This window comes from Chanodichthys erythropterus, chromosome 16, assembly GCF_024489055.1.
Source record: "Chanodichthys erythropterus isolate Z2021 chromosome 16, ASM2448905v1, whole genome shotgun sequence".
Classification (NCBI taxonomy): domain Eukaryota; kingdom Metazoa; phylum Chordata; class Actinopteri; order Cypriniformes; family Xenocyprididae; genus Chanodichthys; species Chanodichthys erythropterus.
Genome location: NC_090236.1, coordinates 9,866,328 through 9,893,043, shown reverse-complemented (window position 1 = coordinate 9,893,043; position 26,716 = coordinate 9,866,328). Strand labels below are relative to the sequence as shown.

The 26,716-nt window shown below is 35.4% G+C and overlaps 1 protein-coding gene across 1 annotated transcript in view; it reads right to left on the bottom strand.

Annotated features, from left to right (window-relative positions):
* pde1cb (phosphodiesterase 1C, calmodulin-dependent b) overlaps positions 1-26,716 on the bottom strand; it is a 109,865-nt gene that overhangs the window by 16,109 nt on the left and 67,040 nt on the right. Inside the window, exons 4-8 of the mRNA XM_067362843.1 lie at positions 10,598-10,711; positions 8,726-8,908; positions 5,335-5,401; positions 3,880-3,996; positions 3,658-3,798 (exon numbers count right to left, since the gene is read on the bottom strand). Of these exons, the coding sequence (XP_067218944.1) occupies positions 3,658-3,798; positions 3,880-3,996; positions 5,335-5,401; positions 8,726-8,908; positions 10,598-10,711 (622 nt within the window). The remainder of the gene's footprint in view (positions 1-3,657; positions 3,799-3,879; positions 3,997-5,334; positions 5,402-8,725; positions 8,909-10,597; positions 10,712-26,716) is intronic.

The window sequence follows — 26,716 nt, the reverse complement described above, 5'->3', positions numbered from 1 at the left end:
CCCCGCCCACGGAGCTCGCGCTTGCCTTAAACAGTGCATAAACAAAGTTTACACAGCTAATATAACCCTCAAAATGGATCTTTACAAAGTGTTCGTCATGCAAAATGTCTAATCGCGTAAGTATAGTATTTATTTGGATGTTTACATTTGATTCTGAATGAGTTTGATAGTGCTCCGTGGCTAAAGCTAACATTACACAGTGTTGGAGAGATTTATAAAGAATGAAGTTGTGTTTATGAATTATACAGACTGCAAGTGTTTAAAAAATTAAAATAACGACAGTCTTGTCTATGTGAATACAGTAAGAAACGATGGTAACTTTAACCACACTTAACAGTACATTAGCAACATGCTAACGAAATATTTAGAATGACAGTTTACAAATATCACTAAAAAAATATCATGATATCATGGATCATGTCAGTTATTATTGCTCCATCTGCCATTTTTCGCTATTGTTCTTGCTTGCTTACCTAGTCTGATGATTCAGCTGTGCACAGATCCAGACATTAATACTGGCTGCCCTTGTCTAATGCTTGAACATGGGCTGGCATATGCAAATATTGGGGCGTACACCCCGACTGTTACGTAACAGTAGGTGTATGTTGAGATTCGCCTGTTCGTCGGAGGTCTTTTAAACAAATGAGATTTATATAAGAAGGAGAAAACAATGGAGTTTGACTCACTGTATGTCATTTCCATGTACTGAACTCTTGTTATTTAACTATGCCAAGATAAATTCAATTTTTAATTCTAGGGCACCTTTAAATCATGCAAATGTATTCGAGCAGACCCCCAAAATAAATGACTATAATATGGACACTTAAAAATTAAAACCAAAAGCAGAGTCAATAGCTGTAAAATAATGGCCATGTGATGTTGAAACACCGATCAATCTTGAATATAAAGCTCTGAAGGACCTTGAGCTCTCAGCTGCATGCTGCTTCCCACAGGACTTCATCTTAATATTTAATCATTTAATAGAGAGACTCAAGTTCACAGTGCAAAATGAAACCATCACACCGCATTTGTATTGCAGAAGTGCATTCTGATGAGAGACGGGCCTCTTTGTGAGCAAGCAATTTGTGTCAATGACATGTTAAGACCCTCATATGAGTAAACAGCATGAGTATTTGTTTCTCTTCAGGAACTGCTGCTTTATGACTGGCCTGATGATAGTTCATTAAAAAGCTTAAGGCGTGTGTATGTGTGTTTGCCAGCACAAACGTGTCAGCAGAATTAATGATTATGCCACTGGGTTTCTGCGCAGTTACTCTTGAGTTCGTGCCCACAGACTTTGACATGTTGTCACGGTAACATTATCAAGATGATTAACACCGTATCTGAATTGAGAGCGAGTGGAACAACGCAACATTAGATCATTATAATCAACAAACCAGTCTATGCTGCAAGAGCGTGCCGTGCAGTGTTGATAATGAAGGGTACAGGGATGTCATTGCATTTCGCAGCTGTAAACACGAGGTAAGAGATTCGACAAGCCTGAAGCAGTTTTTGTTATTGTTAATGAAAAATACAACTATTAAAAATAGTTTTTGGTCATTTAAAGTGTAACTTCACTAATTTTCAACCTGCTTCGTGTTGTTACAATACTGAGAAATATATGTTTATTTGTCAGCAAAAGTTTGCTGGAGGACGTAAAATGCGTGAGACCAGGCTTTTCAAACCTGCAATAAATCATTCAAATTGTCAGCTAAATGTTGATTCTCCACAGTGCTGGGGTCTTGTAGCTGGTGATGGCTTTCATGCAGGGTCATTGATCGAAACATTTTTTTCAGCTTCTTAGAATAGCTCCTCTTATCGCCCAATTCAGTAGGCTATGTTTTTGGCCTGTTTGTACAAGGCCATGTCTTTGTCCCCACTCATGTAGGCATCCTCTTTGGCCTGGCGAAGCTGTTTGAGTTTTACAGTGAACCAAGATTTGTCATTGTTACAGTATATGTTAAATAAGTTCTGGTGGGAACACACATGTCCTCACAGAAACTGATGTGAGATGTCACAGTGTCAGTGAGCTGATCCATATCAGTGGCTGTAGCCTCAAAAACACTCCAATCAGTGCAGTCGATATACTGTGGGTACGGAAAGTATTCAGACCCCCTTAAATTTTTCACTCTTTGTTATATTGCAGCCATTTGCTAAAATCATTTAAGTTCATTTTTTCCCCTCGTTAATGTACACACAGCACCCCATATTGACAGAAAAACACAGAATTGTTGACGTTTTTGCAGATTTATTAAAAAAGAAAAACTGAAATATCACATGGTCCTAAGTATTCAGACCCTTTGCTGTGACACTCATATATTTAACTCAGGTGCTGCCCATTTCTTTTAATCATCCTTGAGATGGTTCTACACCTTCATTTGAGTCCAGCTGTGTTTGATTATACTGATTGGACTTGATTAGGAAAGCCACACACCTGTCTATGTAAGACCTCACAGCTCACAGTGCATGTCAGAGCAAATGAGAATCATGAGGTCAAAGGAACTGCCTGAAGAGCTCAGAGACAGAATTGTGGCAAGGCACAGATCTGGCCAAGGTTACAAAAAAAAAGAGCCTTGGTGAGAGAGGTAAAGAAGAACCCAAAGATCACTGTGGCTGAGCTCCAGAGATGCAGTCGGGAGATGGGAGAAAGTTGTAGAAAATCAACCATCACTGCAGCCCTCCACCAATCAGGGTTTTATGGCAGAGTGGCCCGACGGAAGCCTCTCCTCAGTGACACATGAAAGCCCGCATGGAGTTTTCTAAAAAACACCTGAAGGACTCCAAGATGGTGAGAAATAAGATTCTCTGGTCTGATGAGACCAAGATAGAACTTTTTGGCCTTAATTCTAAGCGGTATGTGTGGAGAAAACCAGGCACTGCTCATCACCTGTCCAATACAGTCCCAACAGTGAAGCGTGGTGGTGGCAGCATCATGCTGTGGGGGTGTTTTCCAGCTGCAGGGACAGGACGACTGGTTGCAGGGAAAGATGAGGGAAAGATGAATGCGGCCAAGTACAGGGATATCCTGGATGAAAACTGGCCAAAGGTTTTCCTTCCAACAAGACAATGACCCTAAGCACACAGCTAAAATAATGAAGGAGTGGCTTCACAACAACTCCGTGACTGTTCTTGAATGGCCCAGCCAGAGCCCTGACTTAAACCCAACTGAGCATCTCTGGAGAGACCTAAACATGGCCGTCCACCAACATTTACCATCCAACCTGACAGAACTGGAGAGGATCTGCAAGGAGGAATGGCAGAGGATCCCCAAATCCAGGTGTGAAAAACTTGTTGCATCTTTCCCAAAAAGACTCATGGCTGTATTAGATCAGAAGGGTGCTTCTACTAAATACTGAGCAAAGGGTCTGAATACTTAGGACCATGTGAAATAAAAAAATGTCAACAATTCTGTGTTTTTCTGCCAATATGGGGTGCTGTGTACACATTAATGAGGAAAAAAAATGATTATATTAATATAACATTTCTCTAATTTCATCTGCCATCTTGATGGATTATTTCAATGAGCTTGAGTCTCTTCCATCAAGGGAGCACAATCATTATTATAATAGATCTGTCCTGACCTCTTGACCTAATGACCTAATTCATTACAGTCATAGACCTCTGATGTGATCTTTCTGTGTGTGTATTTCAGCTTACCACCATCCCCGTCTTCAGAAGCAGGTAGTGTACCGTCTGTGTGACGTCAGCTGCGTGTATCAGGTTATGGTAGGGGTTTTTATGTTTGCTGTAACCCACTTCCAGAGCCTCCACAAATGAGACCAGCGCTGAGACAGGGATCTGTCAGAAATATGGTGTTAATAACTCTAAAAAAAGAGCATTACACCCCTCTACTCTCACTTCTTTAAGAGTTGTTTTCACCTTGAAGCGACTGATGAGGTCATAGCGGGTGAGAAGGTCATAGAAGATGAATTTGAGTGCGTGGTCACCGCTCGACTCGTTCAGAGCAAATACATCAAAAGACCACTTATCCACATTCTGGGAAGAAAAAACAGAGAAACAAACTCAGCTCACAGATATTCTTCCGCTCTGCTGCAACTCTCTAATCTCCTGTCCACATGTGCATATTCAAACTTAGCATTGTCATGCCAGGTTTGATGCTTAACACTATTGGTTCTCATGTGTAAATAAATGCAATGCACCAAGTTTGAGTACATGCACGTGCAAACAAGATTTGAGTGAAATATTCCTTGAAGAGAAAAGAATATTTTGTGCATTTTTATGTCCCTACATTTCTTTTTTTATTGCATTAAAGCTGCCTTGCATATGCTTGCAATTAATATTTGCTACTTTTCAAGTGCCTTTTAGAAAGAAAAAGAAAATCCACCATAAAACATTTATCAATTTTACACAAATTATGACCATCTCTCAGAGCTGGTGTGAAAGCATAATTTTGCTACTAATAAGGTTTTATGAAAGTTTGATATGAAATGAGATGTGTGAAAAATGGTATAATAAATAAATAAATAAAAATTAATATTAATATGATAAAATTATATAAAATTATTAAAATACAAAATGAAATCAAACTAAGAACATAATAAAAAAAAAAAAAAAAAAAAAAAAAAAAAAAACATATTATTGAAAAATTATACATAAATTATATATACAGTAGTGGCCAAAAGGGATGTCAGGCCTAACACCTTCACTCTTTATTTAAAGATTTTGTAATCATATCTTGTAGTTGTGTTTGTAGTCAATTTTTAAATTTGTGATTACACAATGAAACCTGCCAAATTGTGCAGACATAATTTTTGGTCAAGTCAAAACAAGAGAGAACCAATGAAATATTAGCAACTGATTATGGTGTAGTCGATATATGCTTTTTCCTTTGATCTTGTGATCTTTTTTTTTTTTTTTTTTTTTTGCATAGTAAAATAAAACCTGTAGCTGTAGTTTGCCTTTTTTACCAAAATACTTTAACCAAGTTTAATGTTTTGTTTTTTCTTCATATTTATATATTTAAAAAAATATAAAACATTTTCCTCATATTTTGATATGATATCATTTAAGTTGTAGGTTCATAAAAAGTTGTAGGGTCATGCCCTCTGGACATCACTGAATGACCAAATTCTACTGTGATGCATGTATATCTCCTGTTCGGAATTTTAATTGTGGACAAATTAAAAAGTGAAAAGGTACAATCGAAAACGTATGTTTTAAAAGTTTATTTATAAGTCCACAGGGCCAGTGGTGTCCAGAGTTTATGAAAAACGCATTTTTTGTATAATAATTGGAGAGCAAAACAAAGAGAAAGAAGCTAAGAGATAAAACAATGGCTGTTCATAAGAATGGAAGAGTGTGTGAGTGTTTTACCTTAAGCACTGCTATGACAGAGGGAGGGTAACTCAGTCCCACCATGTTAGAGGTTCGACGGTACATTCTGTTAGAACGAGATAAACACATCAAGTGAAAGCGCAGCACAGACCGCAGGCACTCCACACACAATGCCATAATCTTCACCTTCAAAATGACAAAACATAAAATGTAAAGGACAACCTGCGCTTTCTTTAAGTAAATGCTTTGTCACAGCAATTTATTTGTGCAGTGTTGCCTGAAGTGCATTAGAATTTAATGAAAGGATGCTAACGGATGAGAGAGAGGCAGAGTGACTGTAGTTATTCAGACTTGTCAAGAAGATGATATATATGCATACGCTGATTCACAATGAGCTCAATGCATGGATTTATAATCATTTCAAAGAAGACTTTAATGATGCCTGGAGAGGAAAAAAAATGTCTTGAAGAGGATGCAGACTGATTTATGAGCACTGAAAAAAAAAAACACTAAAAAGTGTTTATGTTCCAGTATCAATATTATTAACTTAAACTATTAAAATAAAGCTGAAAAGAGTATTAAAAAATCTTACAAATTTTGCCTTGGCAACTAAATAAAGTACTATAATGACTAAAACTGAAATAAAAATAAAACTCAATTAAACCTAAATATAAATAAAAACTACTAAAAACAACAAAAGCACATAACAAAACTATGGAAGCTTATTTCCACCATGAAATAAAAAATAAAAAAGGTAATTGCAACATTTTATCTCACAATTCTGACTGTTTTTCTAACAATTGTGAGTAATAAAGTCAAAATTGCGTGATATAAAGTCAGAATTTTGTGATATAAAGTCAGAATTTCGTGATATAAAGTCAGAATTGTGTGATATAAAATCAGAATTTTGTGATATAAAGTCAGAATTGCGTGATATAAAGTCAGAATTGCATGATATAAAGTCAGAATTTTGTGATATAAAGTCAGAATTGCGTGATATAAAGTCAGAATTGCGAGATTTAAAGTCAGAATTGAGAGATCTAAAGTCAGAATTGCGAGATTTAAAGTCAGAATTGTGTGATATAAAGTCAGAATTGCGAGATTTAAAGTCAGAATTGAGAGATCTAAAGTCAGAATTGCGAGATTTAAAGTCAGAATTGTGTGATATAAAGTCAGAATTGCGAGATTTAAAGTCAGAATTGAGAGATCTAAAGTCAGAATTGCGAGATTTAAAGTCAGAATTGTGTGATATAAAGTCAGAATTGCGAGATTTAAAGTCAGAATTGCGTGATATAAAGTCAGAATTGCAAGATTTAAAGTCAGAATTGCCTGATATAAAGTCAGAATTGTGTGATATAAAATCAGAATTTGCGAGTTATAAAGGCAGAATTGCATTATATATAGTCAGAATTTCCTGATATAAAGTCAGAATTTCGTGATATAAAGTCAGAATTGCGAGATTTAAAGTCAGAATTGTGTGATATACAGTCCGAATTGCATGATATAAAGTCAGAATTTCATGATATAAAGTCAGAATTTCGTGATATAAAGTCAGAATGTTGTGATATAAAATCAGAATTTGCAAGTTATAAAGGCAGAATTGCATTATATATAGTCAGAATTGTGTGATATAAAGTCAGAATTGCGTGATATAAAGTCAGAATTGCGAGATTTAAAGTCAGAATTGTGTGATATACAGTCAGAATTTCATGATATAAAGTCAGAATTTCGTGATATAAAGTCAGAATTTCGTGATTTAAAGTCAGAATTTCATGATATAAAGTCAGAATTTCGTGATATAAAGTCAGAATTGCGTGATATAAAATCAGAATTTTGTGATATAAAGTCAGAATTGCGTGATATAAAATCAGAATTTTGTGATATAAAGTCAGAATTGTGTGATATAAAGTCAGAATTTCGTGATATAAAGTCAGAATTGTGTATTATAAAGTCAGAATTGCGTGATATAAAATCAGAATTTCGTGATATAAAGTCAGAATTGCGTGATATAAAGTCAGAATTTCGTGATATAAAGTCAGAATTGCGTGATATAAAGTCAGAATTGCGTGATATAAAGTCAGAATTTTGTGATATAAAGTCAGAATTGCGTGATATAAAGTCAGAATTGTGTGATATAAAGTCAGAATTGTGAGTTATAAAGTCAGAATTGTGAGATTTAAAGTCAGAATTGCGAGATTTAAAGTCAGAATTTTGTGATATAAAGTCAGAATTGCGAGATTTAAAGTCAGAATTGCGTGATATAAAGTCAGAATTGCGAGATTTAAAGTCAGAATTGTGAGATATAAAGTCAGAATTGTGTGATATAAAATCAGAATTTGCAAGTTATAAAGGCAGAATTGCATTATATATAGTCAGAATTGCGTGATATAAAGTCAGAATTGCGTGATATAAAGTCAGAATTGCATGATATAAAGTCAGAATCTCGTGATATAAAGTCAGAATTGCGTGATATAAAGTCAGAATTGCATGATATAAAGTCAGAATCTCGTGATATAAAGTCAGAATTGCGAGATTTAAAGTCAGAATTGTGTGATATACAGTTCGAATTGCATGATATAAAGTCCGAATTTCATGATATAAAGTCAGAATTTCGTGATATAAAGTCAGAATTTTGTGATATAAAGTCAGAATTGCGTGATATAAAGTCAGAATTTCATGATATAAAGTCAGAATTTCGTGATATAAAGTCAGAATTGCGAGTTATAAAATGAATTGCATGATATAAAGTCAGAATTGTAAGATATAAAGTCAAAATTTTGTGATATAAAGTCAGTATTGTGAGATATAAAGTCAGAATTGTGAGATATAAAGTCACAATTGTGAGATAAAAAGTCAAAATTTTGTGATATAAAGTGAGAATTGCAAAGTCAGAATTGTGAGACAATTGTGTGTTATAATGTCCAATTGTGGGGCGAAAAAGACTGCTGTTTTTTCTCAGAATTGCGAGTTTACATCTGACAATTCTGACTTTAACTTGTAAGTTTATATATTGCAAATGTGAGAAAAAAAGAATTGTGAGAGAAAAAGTTGCAATTACCCTTTTAATTTTTTATGCCCGGAAACAAGCTTCCATACAAAACTAATAAAATTAAAATTAAAATAAAGACTAAAATATAAAATTAAAAATCTAATTGTAAATTTAAAAAGCTAATTAAAAAAATATTAATAAATAGCATAATTGTATGTAATTTGATCATTAGAAATGAAAGAGACATTCAAAATAAGAGTTCAAAATGTGACATTACAACACTCATGTATGCTGTTTACATAGAAGTTTTAAAGGTAGAATTGTAAATTAAACTGCAAAGGTCAAAGAAAAAGAAAACTAAAGTAGATTTTTTCATTTAAAAATATGTGCTTCCACAATCCTAGGATATTTTTTAGCACACTGCTTTGTGGTTAACCCCACCTCTCCACAAATATCCCAGCCTGCACTGCGTGTACGATGCTGCGGAATCGCGGCTTCTCCTCCGTCCGTCGCAGCATCAGCCCCATCTGTCGCGTGAAGGTGGAGGCCAGCCAATCACGCACTTCTGATGGCACAGAATCTGATTGGATATCGCTGAGCTCATCCTCGGTATCGACCAATCGCCTTAGAAAAAGAGGGCGAGAGACAGGGAGGAAGGAAGGAAAAGATACTTTAAATGTCATCACCACTCACACTTAAAATATCAGCTGTGACAGGTAATTGTTGCGCATATAAGAAGGATGAACGACTATTTATACTTAATCTAAACTGTGAGTGAAGCCCGAGCCAACACCCACTGCTTTAAGACTAATCCATCACTCATCCGCATAATTATGGTAACACCACAGTATGTTCCATATATGCAGCAGAACAACGCATCTTGTAATTAAGGAAGGTTTAAGGTATAAATATTTGCATTGGAATGGCACTGGATTGACATTTAACGTCTGATTTTACAGCACTAAAAACATCTTCTCAGTAACTGTGCCATTAACATCTGTGTATCCAGACATAAGCTCCTATGATGGATTTAAAGTCCACAACGGTCATAAATCACACAGCAAATATGAATCTGATCAGACCGGACTGGTGGTCTCTGTGGCTTGGCAAGCGAGAGGGTGTGTCGTAATCCCGGGCCGCAATGACGTCCCAGTTACATAATTCTATAAGCTTTTATTATGTCTTTTCTGGCATCTAGATGTTCGCAGCTGTTATTCTTCACTCTGCTCATCAAAATAAAAAGATAGCAGTGGTACTTCAGTGGCGTGATGAAGCGCCGCATCTCCCCGCAGAGACAATAAATACGATCACTGAGTGGGAATGAAATGGCATTGATAAGGATGGAGTTTTTCAGCTCGTTTCAAACGGCAGGTGTTCAGTTATGTGCTCTCAATAAAGCTATCAGCATGTTCTCATATCCACACATCATGATGAAAACATATCTGGGTGCCATTTCAACCCAAAAGAAAGAAATGATATTTTCTGTAATGTGCCTTGTGGCATTATTTTGATTAAAACACTCTTTCCTGCCAAAATCTCTTGGAATGCTTTTGTTTTTTTCAGATGGTTTTTGTAATTCCATTATTCCTAATGTGACTCATTACTGGAAAATGTTTTTACGTACTAAAAGTGTTAAATTAAAGCCAGCATAAATGAAAAGCAGTACAACAAAAGCAGTATATATTACCATTTTAATAATGTTAAAAATAGTTAAATAATTGTCCAAGCAAGTTTTTACACATTTTTTTTTTTTAAAGGTCTTGCTAAAGGACAAAGCTGTAGTGTTGACCCCTGTGACCCCTTCAAATGACCACTCACTCAATCTAAGAATCTTGGGACTGAAGCACACAGATCTTTAACTGCTAATAGAATTGACTTCTATCAGCATGAGTGAATTGCTTTAGGCTCCATTAGATTGATCCTAGACCAATTTTAATATCTTCCCTTTACAATGATTCCACTTAGGGATTGTGTGGAAAAGCTGGATCAGCATCTGACATGGAAGGACTGAATAATGTGTTATTACGGCTTTGTGAGCAATGCAGTGGAGTCAAATTTTTTTGACGAGAATAGAACATAGCCTGGAGATGATTATTCATTATAAATGGACCATGTAATCCAGGCAGTTAGTTTGCAACTGATGATGGATTTTATGAAACGGCATGAGAATAGGAATGTTATTTTTCCATTCCTAGCTAATTTTAAATATTTGAGTTTCAACTAAAATTTGTGGTTAACTGACAGTGGTTATATTTCAAATTTTGCCAACAGAGAATGGTGGAGTAAAATAACAGTGTAAACTCCATACTTTACCTTGTTTCCTCAATATAGACTGATTCTAAAACAGTCGCAGCATATTCCAGGTTTTTCTTTAGGTCTACGAGAGACGCCTCTCCCCTCTCCAACTGTTTTATCAAACATCGTAATCTGGAAAACAAGAACATGCACATACATTAATTCTAAAAACACAACTGAACGGCTGTGTATTTTGCAAAGCAAAATATTTTAGTTTTTCAAAGAAAGTGTTTTGTTTGTTTTATTTCTCCATATATTTTTAGATAACTGGTATCAATCTCAGACAGGTTTGATCAATAGTTTGCCAGGTCTTCTTAGGTAAATGAACGTATAAGAGTTTAAAAAATAAATAAATAAATAAATAAATAAATACTTTGATTCAGCAAGGATGCAGCAAATTGATCAAAAGTGACAGTAAAGACATTTATAATATATAATTTTTATAAGTATTTTTATTTAAAAATGTTATTCAAAGAATCCTGATTTATACATTATAAAAAATATTAAGCAGCACAACTGTTATATAATAATTATAATAAAGTATAATAATCATAAATGTTTCTTGAGCAGCAATTCAGCATATTAAAATAATTTTAAAAAAGATTATGTGACACTGAAGACTGGAGTAATTGATTCTGAAAAATTCAGCTTTGATCACAAGTATAAATTACATTTTAAAATATATTCACATAGAAAACAGTTATTTTGAATTATAATAATATTTTGCAATATTACTGTTTTTACTGTATTTTGATCAAATAAATGCAGCCATAGTGAGCAAAAGAGACTTCTCTCAAAAATATTATAAAAATCTTCCCGACCCCAAACTTTTGAATAGTGGTGTATACACAAACTCTAGATTATGGTATAATGACTGAATTCTTTATCTGTTAGATATTCAAAAGTATCTTCAGAAGCTTGTCTTTGTAAGTCTAAGCTTGATTAATTGAGCTTTTAAGGACGATTGATTAACTGAAGCTGTTAGTCTTATCAAATCCATCTTCAATATCCCTCTTCCAGGAAAGACTTTCAAACCAAACCACTCAAATGCTCTCCGATCCTTGATGTATCTGTTAAAACAATTAGACTGTCTGAGGAAATTATTTTAATTGGGGGAAATCATTAAATAATGGTGAAATTATTGGTAACACTTTATTTTGATGGTCCTCTTTAGACATTCTGTTGACTATAAGTAACATTACACCTAACTAACTCTCATTAAAGTATTAGAAGCGCATTAGTGGACTGTCTGCTTAATATCTGCTAACACTTTATTTTGATGTCCCCCAACAGACATTCTACTGACTATAAGAAACTTTTCAAATACATGTCAACTTATTCTACTAAACCTATACCTACCCCTAACAATCTGTACTGAGAGTTAGTTGAGGTAGGTGAAACGTTACTCATAGTCAACAGAATGTCTAAAGGGGACCATCAAAATAAAGTGTTACCAATAATGAGAGTTAGTTGACATGTAGTTGACCAATAATGAGAGTTAGCTGACATATAGTTGACCAAAAATGAGACTTACAGTAGTTGACATGTAGGTGCAATGCAACTTATAGTCAACAGAATGTTTAAAGGAGACCATCAAAATAAAGCGTTACCAATAATGAGGGTTAGTTGACATGCAGTTGACCAATAATGAGAGTTAGTTGACATGTAGGTGCAACGTTATAGTCAACAGAATGTCTAAAGGGGACCATCAAAATAAAGTGTTACCAATAAGGAGAGTTAGTTAATATGTAGTTGACCAATAATGAGTTACAGTAGTTGACATACAGTAGGTGCAACGCTACTTATAGTCAACAGAATGTCTAAAGAGGCCATCAAAATAAAGCGTTACCAATAATGAGAGTTAGCTGACATGCAGTTGTCCAATAATGAGTTAGTTGACATGTAGTTAACCAATAATGAGAGTTAGCTGACATGTAGTTGACCAATAATGAGAGTTAGCTGACATGTAGTTAACCAATAATGAGAGTTAGCTGACATGTAGTTAACCAATAATGAGAGTTAGCTGACATGTAGTTGACCAATAATGAGAGTTAGCTGACATGTAGTTAACCAATAATGAGAGTTAGTTGACATGTAGTTAACCAATAATGAGAGTTAGCTGACATGTAGTTGACCAATAATGAGAGTTAGTTGACATGTAGTTGACCAATAATGAGTTAGTTGACATGTAATTAACCAATAATGAGAGTTAGCTGACATGTAGTTGACCAATAATGAGAGTTAGCTGACATGTAGTTGACCAATAATGAGAGTTAGTTGACATGTAGTTGACCAATAATGAGAGTTAGTTGACATGTAGTTGACCAATAATGAGAGTTAGTTGACATGTAGTTGACCAATAATGAGTTAGTTGACATGTAGTTGACCAATAATGAGAGTTAGCTGACATGTAGTTAACCAATAATGAGAGTTAGCTGACATGTAGTTAACCAATAATGAGAGTTAGCTGACATGTAGTTGACCAATAATGAGAGTTAGTTGACATGTAGTTGACCAATAATGAGTTAGTTGACATGTAGTTGACCAATAATGAGAGTTAGCTGACATGTAGTTGACCAATAATGAGAGTTAGCTGACATGTAGTTAACCAATAATGAGAGTTAGCTGACATGTAGTTAACCAATAATGAGAGTTAGTTGACATGTAGTTAACCAATAATGAGAGTTAGCTGACATGTAGTTGACCAATAATGAGAGTTAGTTGACATGTAGTTGACCAATAATGAGTTAGTTGACATGTAATTAACCAATAATGAGAGTTAGCTGACATGTAGTTGACCAATAATGAGTTAGCTGACATGTAGTTGACCAATAATGAGAGTTAGTTGACATGTAGTTGACCAATAATGAGAGTTAGTTGACATGTAGTTGACCAATAATGAGAGTTAGTTGACATGTAGTTGACCAATAATGAGTTAGTTGACATGTAGTTGACCAATAATGAGAGTTAGCTGACATGTAGTTAACCAATAATGAGAGTTAGCTGACATGTAGTTAACCAATAATGAGAGTTAGCTGACATGTAGTTGACCAATAATGAGAGTTAGTTGACATGTAGTTGACCAATAATGAGTTAGTTGACATGTAGTTGACCAATAATGAGAGTTAGCTGACATGTAGTTGACCAATAATGAGAGTTAGCTGACATGTAGTTAACCAATAATGAGAGTTAGCTGACATGTAGTTGACCAATAATGAGAGTTAGTTGACATGTAGTTAACCAATAATGAGAGTTAGTTGACATGTAGTTGACCAATAATGAGAGTTAGCTGACATGTAGTTGACCAATAATGAGAGTTAGCTGACATGTAGTTAACCAATAATGAGAGTTAGCTGACATGTAGTTAACCAATAATGAGAGTTAGCTGACATGTAGTTGACCAATAATGAGAGTTAGTTGACATGTAGTTGACCAATAATGAGTTAGTTAACATGTAGTTGACCAATAATAAGAGTTAGCTGACATGTAGTTGACCAATAATGAGAGTTAGCTGACATGTAGTTGACCAATAATGAGAGTTAGCTGACATGTAGTTAACCAATAATGAGAGTTAGCTGACATGTAGTTGACCAATAATGAGAGTTAGTTGACATGTAGTTAACCAATAATGAGAGTTAGCTGACATGTAGTTGACCAATAATGAGAGTTAGCTGACATGTAGTTGACCAATAATGAGAGTTAGTTGACATGTAGTTGACCAATAATGAGTTAGTTAACATGTAGTTGACCAATAATGAGAGTTAGCTGACATGTAGTTGACCAATAATGAGAGTTAGCTGACATGTAGTTGACCAATAATGAGTTAGTTAACATGTAGTTGACCAATAATAAGAGTTAGCTGACATGTAGTTGACCAATAATGAGAGTTAGCTGACATGTAGTTGACCAATAATGAGAGTTAGCTGACATGTAGTTAACCAATAATGAGAGTTAGCTGACATGTAGTTGACCAATAATGAGAGTTAGTTGACATGTAGTTAACCAATAATGAGAGTTAGCTGACATGTAGTTGACCAATAATGAGAGTTAGCTGACATGTAGTTGACCAATAATGAGAGTTAGCTGACATGTAGTTGACCAATAATTAGTTAGCTGACATGTAGTTGACCAATAATGAGAGTTACAGTAGTTGACATGTAGGTGCAATGCTATTTATAGTCAACAGAATGTTTAAAGAGGACCATCAAAATAAAGCGTTACCAATAATGAGGGTTAGTTGACATGCAGGTGCAATGTTATAGTCAACAGAATGTCTAAAGGTGACCATCAAAATAAAGTGTTACTAATAAGGAGAGTTAGTTGACTAATAATGAGTTAGTTGACATGTAGTTGACTAGTAATGAGAGTTACAGTAGTTGACGTAGTTGACCAATAATGAGAGTTAGTTGACATGTAATTAATGAAACAAATGGATATCTTTTTAATAACAGTTCTTGAGTCACAACGTGACAGATCAGATTATTGAAATGACACAATGCTATTTTTTAATGGGTGCTAAAAGGTTACAGATTCAATCAATTCAATGGTTTCAGATTTGTGCACATTGCTCACAGATATCTAGCTGACTTGCCACTATGCAGTTGAAACATTACCTCAGTGATTTGGTCCATCATTGGTCCTATATAGGGACTGCTAGGTAAACATCATGCTTACTAGTAATTTCCCACACAATAACTGCCAGATATTTGCATGCATTTATCTGATATTCATTTGTTAAATTTGTCTTAATGTGACAGTTGTGGACATTACAGCAGCACAAAATCCAGCTGGGTCCCAACCGTGTCCAAGGACACAGGTAGTGTTTTTTATCAGGAAAGCGATTTCACACCAGTAAGGGGGTGGGCGGCTGTCACCATGACAATCACACAGTGTTGGTGTGCCATTGATGCTTTGGGGTCAATGCAATCACACAGGAAGATTAACATTTTCCACTCAACATTTTGACAGCTGCCTGCAGATAAAAAGGAAACCCAAACCCCAACAGCCCTGTTCATCCCAGCACCTGATCTCAAATCACACTCATAAGTCTCAATCAAACACAAGACGACACTAGTTTAGTATGTAATGCAAAAAAACCCCACTAACATTTCCACTTGTGTCAAACCAGAAGACAACTTTATTGCTCAGCGGTTCCTTGAATGAGGTCCTTTTCTGCGAAGTCTCTTTATTTAATTTGATTGTGACCTATGAAATACAGTTGCAATATTAAATAAATTTAATTTAGTTTATTTTATACAGTCAGTTACTTGCATGCATGCAAACTGTTTTAGAAAGATTTAAGATGAACGTAACAGGCTTGTGTTCGAGATCCAGAGATAATGCTGTCCATCAGAAGCACGGCAACAATAGCCGTCTTTAACGCTCCCCACACAAAGCTCGTTTCTGCCGGGATTGACAGATGTCTCAAGACGTGTGGGTGGAACATGACGTTTGATTGGATGAACACAGCTGTCCATGTCAGCGGCTGCCAATCAAGTTCAGCAAAGCAAAATCATTTCATGAAAGATGTCAGCTGATTATTTTTGCCATGGGAGAATAACTGCAGCTTCACCTCAGATACACGCTGCAGGACGTGCCAAAAAACTGTACAGATAAAATCCATTTCATTCCTATCCATTTAATGATTCGTTTATTCAACCTTACAAAGTCAGTCCTGCTGGAACAAAAGTCTGAGATTCAGGCATCAAATTTTATTCAGGCTTCTCTTGCACCACAAAAAAATGTTTTGTCAGGGAAACAATAATGTGGAAACATCTAAATGAAAAGATTTTGTTAAAATCAAAAACATTACAGAATACACTGACTACAGAATACATTTCTACAAATAAGAAACAGTCGAAGACACGCTCCTTCTGCAAGGTACTACATAAATCAAAGAAAAGTAAATTCAATAAAACGAAATTTAGCATTAGAACTTCCCTGAATTGAACTTGCTGAGATAACTCAAATATCCAAGTTAGTTAATAAAACTTCCCATTTCAAGTATTAAAATAACTTTCCCAGAATTATCTTGAGAACTCAAATATTTAACTTTGTCACCTACTACAACTTCACATTTCAAGTTGACTAAACTTAAATTAAGGCAGCATGAACAACTTTTAAATTGAAACAACTTTTTTTTTTTTTTTTTTACATCATAGAGGCTACTAACAAAGCTATTTACATTTATTTAGCAGATGCTGTAATCGAAAACAATTTACAGCACAAATGAGGCAATTTGTCATTTGAGCGAACAATTTTCAAAGTGCACAATGCCAAAATGATTTAAAGGTGCCCTAGAATTAAAAATTGAATTTATCTTGGCATAGTTAAATAACAAGAGTTTATGACATACAGCGAGTCTCAAACGCCAACTGTTTTTCTAAATGTTTCATTAGCATGTTGCTAATGTACTGTTAAATGTGGTTAAAGTTACCATCGTTTCTTACTGTATTCACGGAGACAAGAGTCGTTGTTATTTTCATTATTAAACACTTGCAGTCTGTATAATTCATAAACACAACTTCATTCTTTATAAATCTCTCCAACAGCGTAGCATTAGCCGTTAGCCACGGAGCACTATCAAACTCATTCAGAATCAAATGTAAACATCCAAATAAATACAATACTCACATAATCCGACGTATGCATGACGATCCATTTTGAGGGTTATATTAGTTGTGTTAACTTTGTTTATGCAATGATAGAGTCGAGAGCTCGGGAGGGGGCGGAGAGCACGAGCAATTAAAGGGGCCGCAGCCTGAATTGGCGCATTTCTAATTATGCCCCAAAATTTTAAAAAAATAATAATAATAATAATAATTTAAAAAAATCTTTGGGGTATTTTGAGCTGAAACTTCACAGACACATTCAGGGGACACCTTAGACTTATATTACATCTTTTAAAAAAACGTTCGATGGCACAATTAAAGTATAGGAGAGAAAAGGTAAAATGTTCAAAAAATGTTCTTTTAAATGTTTAAATGTTCTTTTAAATGTTCTTTTAAATGTGAATAGCTTAAAATATCAGGCTCAGCTTAAATTTGACCAAATTTAATTTTAACAGATAAGTTTACACTAAATAAGTCTAGAAGAGTTCACCGCATCACTGCCTAAAACATCAGTTGTAGACATGCGCAATACAATGTGACATAAAAACAAGCAATGTTGAGTTTCATACTTAGACAATTCTTGTTAGACAGAAAGTATAGTTTGTGTCTGGAAAAGCTAGTCACCCTAGTGAAAAGTCTCACTCCTAACTAAAACACATTGTGTTGCAAAATGTGTTATACCAACAAAACAATTTTTAATGGTCAAATCATGTAGTTGTGTAAGGTCACAATAGCACTTTTTTGTAAAGACATGTTGATAAAAACAGATATTCGGATGCTAAAGTCCGCTGGGATGCTCAACATGGCTAAAGTTCACTGGCTAGAGCTAACAGTCAGCATGAGAATTATTATTTTAAACATTCATCCCCATTCATCCATCATACAAGCTTTTATGGCTGTGGAAAAGAGGTTTCTGCCAGAGAGAGGTTAGTCCATAATGTGGCTTCCATTTTGAACATGGAATGATTCAGCAGGCTATAAATTCAGTCTCCCAATGCATAGCCACCATTCACACTGTCTGCTTGTTAGATATTCATGCAGAAGTGCTCAAGTGCTTTGAGGCAGGCAATGTTTTCTGGCTAATGAATCTCCAATTGAATTTGCATCAATGGGAAAGAGAAATTCACAGATGCTTCAGGTTTAGGCTGTTGTGAATACTGAGTGTTTTTCAGAAATTTCTGAAGATATTGTCAATGGTTTGTTCATGTGAATAGCTCACCTGTTAGATATTGCATGTGCACGCATAACCGTCTATGTTCAACCTGTGAACTGTCACCTCCCTTTTTGAGCATCAATCTGAACTTAAATGGTCCTAATTCATGAATCTTTTAGAATAAAGATCAAGGTTGGTCTCTTTTTAAAGATACTCAGCAGATTATTGCAGAAGTCAGAGTTAGAGAAGTTTAAGTTTATAAAGCAAATGTACTGAACTAAACATTTTGTATTTGACATAACATAGTTTACAAAATAATATGCACTCTGTTTCAGAAACTGCTGATCTACTGGGATTTTCACACATATCCGTCTCTAGGGTTTACATAGAATGGTCTGAAAAAGAGAAAACATCCAGTGAGCGGCAGTTCTGTGGCCAAAAATGGCTTGTTGATGCCAGAGGTGAGAGGAGAATAGCCAGAGTGGTTAGAACTGATAGAAAGGCAACAGAAACTCAAATAACCACTTGTTACATCCAAGGTCTGCAGAAGAGCATCTCTGAACACACAACACAACTTAAAGCAGATGAGCTACAGCATCAGAAGACACACCGGTGCCAACTCAGGCTACAATTCACACAGGCTCACCAAAACTGGACAATATATTGATGAGTCTCGATTTCTGCAGCTCCATTCAGCTGGTAGGGTCAGAATTTGGCATAAACGACATGAAAGCATGGATCCATGCTGCCTTGTATCAGCAGTTCAGCGGATTTGCATCACTGATGTTCAGCCAAAAAATCTGCAGAAACTGCGTGATGCTATATGTCAATATGGACCAAAATCTGTGAGGAATGTTTCCAGCACATTGTTGAATCTATGCCATGAAGAATTAAGGCAGTTCTGAAGGCAAAAGGGGGTCAAACCCAGCACTAGTAAGATGTACCTAAAAAATGGTATATGTGATAGGGAAAAGGGCAATAAAAAAAAGCATGCCAAGCATCAGGCTACCGGGATACTGAAGGTGATGATACATGGGGTAACTTTTTGAGCAATGTTGCCAGGCGAGGCAATGTTGCCAAGCGATGTTGCTTAGGCAATTTCCCTTTGAGAATGGGCAACAAATTTCAATCTAAAGTATCCAGATAGAAATCTGTTGCTCATTCTCAGTGGGAAAGTGCCCATGCAACATCGCCCAGCAACATTGCTCAAAAAGTTGCTCCGTGTCTCATCACCTTGAGAATTAACAAGCTAGGAAACCCATTTAACTACATTTTTATCAACTGTTAGGTAAAAATCATGAGTCTGACCGCTTAGAAAAGTAGTATCACACCATTACCACAACCGTATCATTCAATGGTGCAAATCAAGTCACATGCTAAAGTTGAATATTTACTGCTATGGGTTTGTTCAAATGCCCACGCCTAAATACTGTATAAGCAATACTAATAGCAAGCTGCGCGAACAACTAAACTGAGATTTCGGTTTGATTCAAACCCCAGGCATTATAAGACCCCTTTCAAGCTTTGTTTAATCCTTGGCCCGTTATTTTTCTTCCTGGAAACAGTTTGAAATGCAGAGAAAATGTGCTGGCCAAACAGTCCAACAGCTTATTAGAGCGTCCCTGATCTCTGAGCGGGGCATCAGAGGGCAGAGCGACAGACACTACGCAGAGATTAAAAACACGCAGACGCACGGAGATATACCGCTCACGCTAATGCTCATTTCTAGGCAGATGTGCGCGCTGCGCTCGATCCATGAAATCACATGTGGCATTATCGCAGTTTATAATCATGCATGATTTAAAGCATCAATCTATGATGAGTGATACAAACATGGCAAAAAAAAAAAAAAAAACACTAACAACATAGATGCATTTGGTTACTTCTTTTAGATTACACAACAGGGAAAAAAAAAAAAAAAAAATATATATATATATATATATATATATATATATATATATATATATATATATATATATATATATAATAAATGTAATGTAAAAAAATAAAATGTATTTATTTGTTACAAAACAAAATATATAATAAATATTTAGTCAATATTTGAATTTTAAGGATGTAAACACTGAAAAAGAAAACATTTAAAGTATTGTTTAATAAGTTTCCTGAGTATGTATAATGTATAATAAAATGGCTGTATAATGTGTTCAATGTCTGTGGCATTCAAAATAAATGAGGAATATGAATATGAATGTTTGAAGAGATTAAACAAATTGCGAGGAATTGCAAAAGTATTAGAGTGTAACCCCCTAACCCTAACTACTAAAAATTTTTAAGTTGAGATTCCATGATAATTTTGAATTAAATGTACGAGTTAGCTTACTCAGATACTTTATGTTAAGAGCAATTAACATGTATAGCCTACAAAATAAAAATCTGCTAGTTCTGTACTTAAATTTTGAATTTCTTAACTTAATTATTTTTTTTTTTTTTGAGTTTTGCCAACTTATTCAGGTTTACAGTGAAGAGTGAACAAACCACTAAATTATGTGTTAAATATTAATTATGGTAACACCTTACACAATAACACTATGGCATTTGTTTTGCAACACTCTGGTGTCCCAACATATTAGTTACTTCACAAAACTGTACCATATAACCAAACAATGATCAAATCATTAAAGCTCTGAAATTTATTGAAGAATAATGGCAAAGTGCTGCCAAATGTTGTACAAATTGAACCCACATCTCAATATCTAAATGTATCTTTCCTTGTACGTATTAAGACTTTTTACAACTCACAGGTTTATGAGTGGCTCAAGAAGAGTTCATAAACACATTACTGAAACAACGCGCTTTTAATTTACTTTCTCTATCTCAGCGGCAGCCAATCAGTGCGTTATGGGTCAGACTGGGCAGGAAATCAATTAATGACGAACGATCTGAAATAATGATGGAACACTGTGTTGCTGGGGTCTGTAGAAATGTCAGTGCATTGTTTTACTGTGTAATTAGACAGTTAATGAGAGCCTTAATGAACAACATGCTCTCCATCTCCATGGGTAAAAGTATTGAAGAACGAAGCCACACTGTGGGGTAAATACTTCACTTTCATAATCAGTAAAAATGCGGGTGCCTTGTAGCTAAAAAACATAATTTCTGATCAAATGTGTTCCCGTTAGAATAAGAAGAGTTGTGATGTAGCAGCTGATTTTAAATGAATTTTCCGATTAGCTCTGTACTCTCTCTAACTAAAACAGAGTTGTTCAAAGAAAGCATTCAATTAGAATCTTAATGGGTGACTGTGGCACTATTCCAATCCTTAGTGGACCTAAATAGGTTGCTACCTAGAGAGCATACTAACTAAAATAAAACACATACTGTAAGTGACTGATTTAAAGTGCTCTATGGAGGCAGCAAAATGCATAGCACACAAACAAAACGTTTTTTTTTTTTTTTTTTTTTTTTTAAAAACAACTGTTTATTTTAATTATCTGTAATAACTATCTGTATCAATACTGTAATACAGGATTAAATATTTATAATCAACATTTTTCTCGACTAGACCGAATTGACCAGAGATGGATAGCTATTTATATTTCACTTCCGAAAGCACAACACTTTTTCTTAGACATGCCTACAGCAAATAAATAAGCACAGTCCCTTATTCTCAAACACACAGGCACAAAATGAAAGGAAAAAGAAGATATTAGGGCATCTGCACACTTCCTCCCTTGAGTACCTGCACAAGTTTGAAGTAAATGACACAAGCACATCATATAAACAAACACCGTAGGAAATCAGCAGATGCTGATAGGTTGTGCTGACATGTGCATTAAAAGAAAAACAGAGGAGTAATCTGGATTAAATAGATGAGGACGGTTACTGAGGGATCCAGATGGTACGCAGGAGACGTTAGGGAAGGAAAAATGGCAGAAGACACTTGAGTGTAACTTGACTATATCTTGCTGGCACTGTCACTATCTATACCTATTGGGTAAAAAAAAAATCACAAAAGACATTTTATATCTCAGTTCTTTTTCCTAGACAGCAGTGAGATTACTTGAGAGCAAATGGAGACTTTAAGTCTCCTGCTTCTTAGATGCTTCTGAGAAAAAACACTGCAGTAAATGTCACATGACTGTGTTTACATGGACAAATCGATTTTGATATGAATCAAAATATTGTCATACAAGTAAAAAACGGTCATGTATTAACCAGACTTGTAATACACTCTAAAAAATGCTGGGATAAAAAATGTCTGTGATTGGCTACACTCTAAAAAATGATGGGTTAAAAACAACCCAAGTTGGGTTGAAAATGGACAAACCCAGCAATTGGGTTGTTTTAATTTAAACAATTTAATACATTTAATAATATTTAATACATGTTTATTATTTAATTATTATTAAGTAAACATATTAATAAATGTTAATTTCCAACCTATTTTGGGTTCATTTTAAAAGGTACAATTTGTGATATTTTTTTTCCGCTAGAGGTCGCTAGAAGCCTATTCAAAACAAAGGCGTAGTTTGATGACGCCAAGTTTTAGAGCGGAAACTTGGGACATGTGGTCTCCATTTCAACGGACGGTGCAAAAGAATAGGGATTGGAGTCTGGAAGAACTCATGTTCGTGGATGCGATTATTAACGTTACTGTAGTATGAAGTAGAGCAGGACCGAGTGTTGCGGGAGCTGAACGAGGAGCTGGAGCGATTGATCAACACACGCCTCACGAGCAGCGGGACTTTTATTATGACACAGTCGTCGGCGCCGCTTCCGCTTTTCCGGTCATGAGTTTACGGGAGCTGTCCTTGTCGACAGAACCAGCGGCAGATGGCAAACAGTAATTATGTTCCATAAATAAGTAACAATCCACCATAAAACGTGCAAGAAGTAAATGAGGAACTGCTTGAAGCAAGCTAGTGGCTTGCTGGACGCTAGACACTACTTCCGCATTTGTCCACGGCACTGTTGTCATGTGGTTTCTACGTCAGTAAAGGCGGTATCAAAGGGTAACTGACGTCATTGACAGGCGACTGCACTGCCCCGTGTCACTGTTTAGAATGGGAATTTTCTCATGATTTACAAGTAGTTGAAAACGTTAGAGATATTGTTTGTAATCAGCTGGACAAAATATATAACACTAGCCTAGTGGTTTTTGGATATTTTACTGCAAAAATTTTACATATTGTACCTTTAAGTGATCAATAAAGTAATTTTTAAACATTAGTTGAGTTAAATAAATCTACCCAGCAGGTTGGGTTTAAGATTCAACCCAACAGCTGGGTCAAAACAACCCAATCACTGGGTTTGTCCATTTTTAACTCAACTTGGGTTGTTTTTAACCAAGCATTATTTAGAGTGTATGTGACCATTATTAATCAACATCAGAGAAACATGAACACACAACTGCATTATTAAATTGCTGAAATTAACGTAAAATCTCAGGGGGTTCTTCAAGTAAAAATTTTAGGTCAAAAGGGTTCGAAAATCAAAAAAGTTTTAAAATCCCTGATATAGAATAAAACAACTTTTTCTAAAAGTCTAGAGTTTCTCTTATTAATTACTGTATACTTCTCGTGTACTGTTCATGTCACTGTGTACAAATTTAATTGGCAAAAACACAAACGTGCAAAAAAAAAAAAGTGCATCTTTAAATAAGAGATCAATTAAATGAAAGCAAAAACAATTTCCTTTGGATACTGCAAAAATCATTTTTAATCTTGTGGAGCTCATTTTGTACAGGTCTAGAGTTGTATTATAAAGTATAAAACGCATCATCAATAGATATTACGCATATGTAATTTGAGGTTACAAAACATACTTGGATTTATGCAAATCCATAATAATTAAACTGCATTTTTGAGTGTCTTATAGCTTGGTGATAGCTGCAGACCAGCACTCAGGCTATAAAGATTTCTGTCCTTATTTTCAGAACAAAAGGTCAGTTAGTCACACTGTTGCCCGCTGTAATTCAATAAAAGCAATCCAATTTCTGAAAGGTCACTAAATCTACATATTACTCTATCAGATAAAAACATCATGAGTTTCTTTGGCAGATTGACCTGGTACACACACACACACACACACACACACACACACACACAACCAACAGCTAGTGTTTATGGACACAATGGCTCTGTTCCAAAACCTAGTGAGCTGCTTATACACAGAAATACAAATAAAGGCTTTATTGGCATCAATAATTCCATGAAGAACTTTTAAATCTTTCCATTGCACAAAAGTTTCTTTATAGTGGAAAAAGGTTATTTAGATTTTTAATATGCTCTTCACACTAAGAAAAAAACTATTCTTTTAAGAACTGTTAACTGAAATGGTTTTTCTATTGCACCACTGTGAAAACCCCCTTTTGGAACCTGTGTAGGCATTTCAAGGATGCCATGTTGAATCTAAACACATGCATTTATACATATTGTTCTTATATTGTAATAAGTATGAGCACAAATTATAATTGCTGTGTTACATTAGACCGAGTGCTAAAGGTAATCACAACCATGCTGATATAGAGCCATATCGCACAACTACGAGTGTGATATTGTGTTTATACAACAGTTAGACGGCACAAGCATGTAAATAAATAAGGAACAACAACAGTGTGTCTTACAAACTACTTCCTTCCGCCGCAGATTCAAATCTCAAGTTGACAGTTTAACAGTTGAGCCCAAGTCCAAATTCTAAAACTCCCTTTTAAAGGTAAAAGTTTGCTGAGCAAAGCGATATATATAAGCGATATATTTGTCATAGTATCTTTTCAATGGTTATGGGGATTTCCAATTACAACGCTGGTCAATTTGGTTGCATCTTACAAGGTGTTGTTGAAAGTAGGCTAAAAATAATGTGCTTATTTACAAATTTGTTTCAGTCCCTTACAATATAAAAGTCTTTGCTACTGACTGACCCAGCAGACAGTCTCTTGTTGCCATCTAATGGTGAAACAATGTTACTTTTACAGAAGTCAAAATCACTAACACATTGGGCCCTATAATACACCCGGCGCAATGCGACGCAAGGCACAGCGCAAATGTGTTTGCTAGTTTGCGTCCGGCGCCGTTCGTGTTTTCCCGTTCAGCACCACGTCCTTAAATTAGTAAATGCATTTGCGCCAGTTAGTGCGCCCATGGGTGTGCTGGTCTAAAAAAGAGGTGTGTTCAGGCGCATTGCCGGCGCATTGCTATTTTAAGGAACTGAAAATAGACTGCTCCATAGATCAACTCAAACCTGGTCTAAAGTCTAAAGTCAATGGCGCAATATTTTTTTGTTAGAGCGCGTTGGTAGAAACTGCGCCTCTGGGTGCGTCCACAGTGCGCGCTGACTTTGCTTATTACACACAATGCGCATCACACAAACATGCCTAATATTAAAAACAAAAGGATTACAGTGTAAAAGAATATTATTGTGTAGGCTACATAAATATAAAAATGTAACTTCGTTTAACTTCTAACTAAACGTTTAACTTAACGTGCACGAGCAGATCGGTTCAGCTTTTCCGCCAACAAATTCCGGCATGTAAATAGCAATCCGCCATGGCGCGAGCGCATCTCGCTCTTAAAGGGAATGGCAGGAGACACTCTGATTGGTTTATTGAACATTACGCCCATTACTCATTAAGAGAATAGGGACAACCCAATTCAAAAATGCGCCCCGGCGCACGGACCGTTTTTCCGTCGTTAAAATAGCAAAAGTGGATTTGGACACGCCCTGAGTGCACATGCGCCGTGCGCTTTTCACTTTGCGTTTAGATCATTAAAATAGGGCCCATAGACAGTTTCTCAATACCAAATACTACACAACTATTATCTATATAAAATATTGTACCTTTAGCACTAATACCAATAAGTATTGGTATTAGTTTTTAAGTCGCTGAATGGGTTAGCACCACCTTACCTTTCAAATTTGCTGATAATCCATCAGCCTACACGTGCTCTCAGGTCTGCCAACCTGAGGCTTTTAGTGGTTCCTAGATCGCGGCTCAAGACCAGGGGAGATCGAGCCTTTTCAATAGCAGCACCAAAACTCTGGAACAGTTTGCCCACGGATATTAGAACTGCCTCAACTCTGTCCATTTTAAGTTAAAAAATGTTTTATTCGATCTGTCCTATTCTATATGATGGGTGATGTTGATGTCCTGTTTCGATGTTCTGTCGTTTATTTTGTGATTCAGTCGTTTTTTATTTTGTACAGCACATTGGTCAACAGCAGTTGTGTTTAATTGTGCTTTATAAATAAATTAAAAAAATATATATATTATTGAACAATAATATTTTAAAAAAACAACAACAATAGCCTTTATAAAAGTTACTAAGCAAGGCAGTGCTCTGATACAGCATTACATTCATATAAATATAAAGTTATGAAATTTTGCTTTCAGCCAAAACTATTTGCTCTGGAACA